The sequence below is a fragment of the Oncorhynchus mykiss genome, unplaced genomic scaffold (genome assembly GCF_013265735.2).
Source record: "Oncorhynchus mykiss isolate Arlee unplaced genomic scaffold, USDA_OmykA_1.1 un_scaffold_85, whole genome shotgun sequence".
NCBI lineage: Eukaryota > Metazoa > Chordata > Actinopteri > Salmoniformes > Salmonidae > Oncorhynchus > Oncorhynchus mykiss.
Genome location: NW_023493658.1, coordinates 1,891,939 through 1,897,276, shown reverse-complemented (window position 1 = coordinate 1,897,276; position 5,338 = coordinate 1,891,939). Strand labels below are relative to the sequence as shown.

General features: G+C 44.9%; 1 protein-coding gene across 1 annotated transcript; it reads left to right on the top strand.

The window, feature by feature from the left end:
* Positions 1 to 568: 568 nt before the first annotated feature.
* On the top strand, positions 569 to 2,910 carry LOC118946762 (deleted in malignant brain tumors 1 protein-like; the record flags this gene model as incomplete). Its single annotated transcript, XM_036971874.1, has 3 exons — positions 569 to 622; positions 1,457 to 1,790; positions 2,603 to 2,910. Coding segments are annotated over exons 1-3 (696 nt in total), but the record flags the coding sequence as incomplete, so codon positions are not given.
* Positions 2,911 to 5,338: the final 2,428 nt, after the last annotated feature.

The following is a 5,338-nucleotide window of genomic DNA, read 5'->3' as shown; positions in this document are numbered from 1 at the left end:
CACATCATGAAAGTTCATGTTGATGTTCATTTAACCTCGGTCTCTCTTTCTCCTCTGTCTCTCTCTTTCTCCTCAGATCTCCAGGCTCAAAGCGTCAGTCCACCAGGTAGGTAGAGTATAAATCTACAGTGATTATAGCAGTTCAATATTAGTCAACTTTATTATCCCACATGGAGAAATTCATGTGTCCATACAAACCATTCTAAACCCCAATAACAAGTAGTGTTTTATGGAACTACTAATACTTGTCAACCACAAAGCACTACTGCTGTTAGAATAACAGAATCACTGTCATCATCTGTCCTCACCACTGTGTTTTCCTCTCTGCTGTTTACAGCTGAACTCTCAGTCAGACTGGTGAATGGGACCACTTCCTGTTCTGGGACAGTGGAAGTCTTCTACAGAGGACAGTGGACACGTCTATGTTTTAGTTGGTGGTGGAGAATAATGATAGAGGCTAATGTTGTGTGTAGAGAGCTGGATTGTGGGAATCCTGTAGCTGAATCTAGAGGACGTCTGGTTGAAGATGGAAGAAGAGGAGTCACACTATATAGTAGATGCAGGGGAAATGAGTCTTCTATTAGACAGTGTGACAACAGTAGAGGACCTGGTGTCTGTGATGGTAAATATTATCATCATGTGACCTGTTCAGGTAAGAGACGGGTCATATTGAGAGATTTATTTATACATTATACAATATTACCATGTATCATGTTTTATGTGTTTTTATTTCATTTAAATAGAGAGAGAGATGTCAGATGTATTTAAACATTATATTTGTGTTTGTCATATTGGTTTATGGGAGATGTTCATGGGCAGATCATTGTAGTTCAGATGGTACTGAAGTGAAGCTGCCTGATGGATGTCCAGCTGTTTATTTTCTATAAAGTGAAGTGAACTTATTCCTGTCTCCTGCCTGCATTGTTCCCAACCCGATCCTGAGTGACTAGGAACCCATTTCTACCTCTTACAGTATCAAACATAGCAAACTACTATCTTTTATCCAACATATTTATGTTTAGTCCTTGACAGTGTCATCAACAAAACTGATTGAATGTTCAACCAACTCTTTTTCTCCAGAGTCTGTGTGGCTTGTGGATGGAGCTGGTTTCTGCTCTGGGAGAGTGGAGGTGAAGTCCAATCAGTCCTGGGCCTCAGTGTGTGAAGCTGACTTTGACCGGCAGGATGCAGAGGTTGTCTGTAGGGAGTTTGGCTGTGGGGCTCCTGCAGCTCTACAGGGGGGGCTCTATGGAGAAAGTGAGGGTCAGACCTGGGATAAAGAGTTCCAGTGTAAAGGCAAAGAGTCCCTTCTCCTGGACTGTGACACCTCAGACAGAGAGAACAACACCTGCCTACCTGGTAATGCTGTTGGACTCACCTGCTCAGGTAAGAAACAGTTTGTCACTCAGTCAACATTGTTTCTCATCTGGAGTGAAGAATATGAGAGACAATATAGGTGTGTTTTAGTGAGAAAATAGTAAGATTACTGTCTCTCTCTTTTCTTTTCTCAGAGCCTGATGATGTGAGGCTGGTGGGAGGAGGCAGTCGCTGTGCTGGTGGAGTGGAGTGGTATGACCAGGGAGAGTGGAGGATTGTGGGAGCTGAGGACTGGGACCAGAGGGATGTAGCTGCAGTAGTGTGTAGACAGCTGGGTTGTGGCTCCACTGTTTCAGTACCACCTGGAAACACCACTAGAGGGATTAGAGTTTACTGTTCTTGGTCTGAGTCTTCACTGAGGGAGTGTAGAAGAACGTATGAACTCCTTCCAGGACTCACAGTGATCTGCTCAGGTAATAACAAAACACACTATATGGCCAAAAGTATGTGGACATTTGTGGATCCGGCTATTTCAGCCACAGCAGTTGCTGACAGGTGTTTGAAATTGAGCACACAGCCATGCAATCTCCATAGACAAACATTGCCAGTAGATTGGACTTACTGAAGATCTCAGTGACTTAACGTGGCAAGTCTAGGAGCAACAACGGCTCAGCCGTGAAGTGGTAGACAACACAAGCAGAACGGACCGCCGGGTGTTGAACCACGTAGAGCCTAAAAATAATCCTCTGTTTTAAAACTCACTGCTGAGTTCCACATACTTTTGTCCATGTATTATATCTCCTTCCTGGACTCACAGTGATCTGCTCAGGTAATAACAACATATTATCATTATATTCAACTGATTTCCTTCATTCATACAACTTCCTCTGCACCTCTCATGATGACTGTTTAACTTGTCAGTCTGCTTTACTAAATAGATCACTCAGTCAAGTAGGAATCAAATACAACTTAAATATCCCAGAATGCTTTGTATTTGAGTGTTATCTCAGTGAACGTCTCTACTCACTACCACTGTCACATGTCATGTTATTGTCACATCTAAATGAGGAAAGTAGTTGAGGAGCTACGTTTTATTTTTCTCTCCTCTTGTTCCAGATGTCCTGCTTCAGCCTGATATCAACATATGTTGTCTCAGTGACTGTAGGCCCACTACTCATGTTGCCCTGTGAGGGAGGGTGGCTGGCACTGTTACATGCTGATGTTATTGTCATATCTATAGGAAACTAGTTGAAGAGGTTTTTCTTGTTCTCTTTTATTGTTACAGATCTCCTGGTCCAGCCTGATATCTTCCTGACTGACCCAATGGGAGGGGTCTTCAGGGGCCACCAGGGGCCCGAGATGTTCAGGGGCTACAACTTCACCATCACCTGCTCCACTCAGCCACAGTACCCAGGAGGCTCCTTCCTCCTCACATTCACCGGTTCCAACAGAACCCAGACCCAGCCAGCTGTCAATCACTCTGCTGCCTTCCTCTTCCCTGCTGCAGATGACTCCCACCAAGGGACCTACAGCTGTGTTTATGACAATTATGTTTTCTCTCATAACTTCTCCTCTGAGAGTGAGCTCCTCTCCCTCACCATCACAGGTAACTGAACATGAACCAGACTTATGACTTTGTCATTGACAGATTTCCCACAGATCTATGTGATGATGATCAGTCCCCTCATCAAAGGTGTTTCTGTTTGCAGCCTCTCCTCTGCCAGCCTTCATCATCAGACACGTTGTAGTGCTGCTGATCCTACTGACAGCCATCACCACCTCCTACCTGTACTACAAGGTAAAGACATTTACTCAGACGTTACAAGTCATTTAAACTAGAGGGAGAGGGTGAGGGGGAGAGGGAGGGAGAGAATGGAGATACTAGAGAGTAAATGTCTGACTGTTGGTGCTGTGTCTCCCTAGCCCACCAGGAGGCAGAAGAGAGTGAACAGGGTGAGCAGCATGGATCTTGATGTCAATGCCATGGAGATGGTCTCTCTGAGCTCCAGAGCTGAAGCTGGACCGGGAGAGGAGAGAGCAGCCCAGGGGACGGAGTAGGAGTAGAATGAATCTGACCCTACATGCTGATCTTAGGTCAGTTTTGTGTTTTAAATCGATGGTCAGCAGTGGACTGGTGTTTAAAATGTGGTGACAAACCTGAAGTGGTTCTAATTTTAATAACAAGTTCAGAATTAGTTTCTCTTTCTAGAACCTTGGAAGAAATCTAAAAGGAGTGACTGCAACCACCATTATTCATTTAGTTTGGTTTTTACCACCAGAGAAACATGGGGTTCTGGGTAACATGGGGTTTTGGGTAACATGGGGTTTGGGGTAACATGGGGTTTGGTAACATGGGGTTTGGTAACGTGGGGTTCTGGGTAACATGGGGTTCTGGGTAACATGGGGTTTTGGGTAACATGGGGTTTTGGGTAACATGGGGTTTTGGGTAACATGGGGTTTTGGGTAACATGGGGTTGGGTAACATGGGTTCTGGGTAACATGGGGTTTTGGGTAACATGGGGTTGGGTAACATGGGTTCTGGGTAACATGGGGTTCTGGGTAACATGGGGTTTTGGGTAACATGGGGTTTTGGGTAACATGGGGTTTTGGGTAACATGGGGTTTTGGGTAACATGGGGTTGGGTAACATGGGTTCTGGGTAACATGGGGTTCTGGGTAACATGGGGTTTTGGGTAACATGGGGTTCTGGGTAACATGGGGTTCTGGGTAACATGGGGTTCTGGGTAACATGGGGTTTTGGGTAACATTGGGTTCTGGGTAACATGGGGTTTGGGTAACATGGGGTTTTGGGTAACATGGGTTTTGGTAACATGGGGTTTGGGTAACATGGTGTTCTGGTAACATGGTGTTCTGGTAACATGGGGTTTGGGTAACATGGGGTTTTGGGTAACATGGGGTTTTGGGTAACATGGGGTTTTGGGCAACATGGGATTTTGGGCAACATGGGTTTCTGGGTAACATGGGGTTTGGGTAACATGGGTTTTGGTAACATGGGGTTTGGGTAACATGGGGTTTTGGGTAACATGGGTTTTGGGTAACATGGGTTTTGGTAACATGGGGTTTTGGATAACATGGGGTTTTGGGTAACATGGGTTTTGGGTAACATGGTGTTTTGGTAACATGGGGTTTTGGATAACATGGGGTTTTGGGTAACATGGGTTTTGGGTAACATGGTGTTTTGGTAACATGGGGTTTTGGATAACATGGGGTTTTGGGTAACATGGGTTTTGGGTAACATGGGGTTTTGGGTAACATGGGGTTTTGGGTAACATGGGGTTTGGGTAACATGGGTTCTGGGTAACATGGGGTTTGGGTAACATGGGTTCTGGGTAACATGGGGTTTGGGTAACATGGGTTCTGGGTAACATGGGTTCTGGGTAACATGGGGTTTTGGATAACATGGGGTTTTGGGTAACATGGGTTTTGGGTAACATGGGTTTTGGGTAACATGGGGTTTTGGGTAACATGGGGTTTTGGGTAACATGGGGATTGGGTAACATGGGTTTTGGGTAACATGGGGTTTTGGGTAACATGGGGTTTTGGGTAACATGGGGTTTGGGTAACATGGGGTTCTGGGTAACATGGGGTTTGGGTAACATGGGGTTTGGGTAACATGGGGTTTTGGGTAACATGGGGTTTTGGGTAACATGGGGTTTGGGTAACATGGGGTTTGGGGTAACATGGGGTTTGGGGTAACATGGGGTTCTGGGTAACATGGGGTTCTGGGTAACATGGGGTTCTGGGTAACATGGGGTTTTGGGTAACATGGGGTTCTGGGTAACATGGGGTTCTGGGTAACATGGGGTTTGGGGTAACATGGGTTCCGAGTAACATGGGGTTTTGATTATTTTAATTTCAATTACGTCTGTTTTGTGTCCAGAATGTATTGATTTTTTATTTTCTCTTAGATTCTTTGTCTTATTTAGTGTCTCTTAGATTCTTTATCTTATTTAGTGTCTCTTAGATTCTTTACCTTATTTAGTGTCTCTTAGATTCTTTAT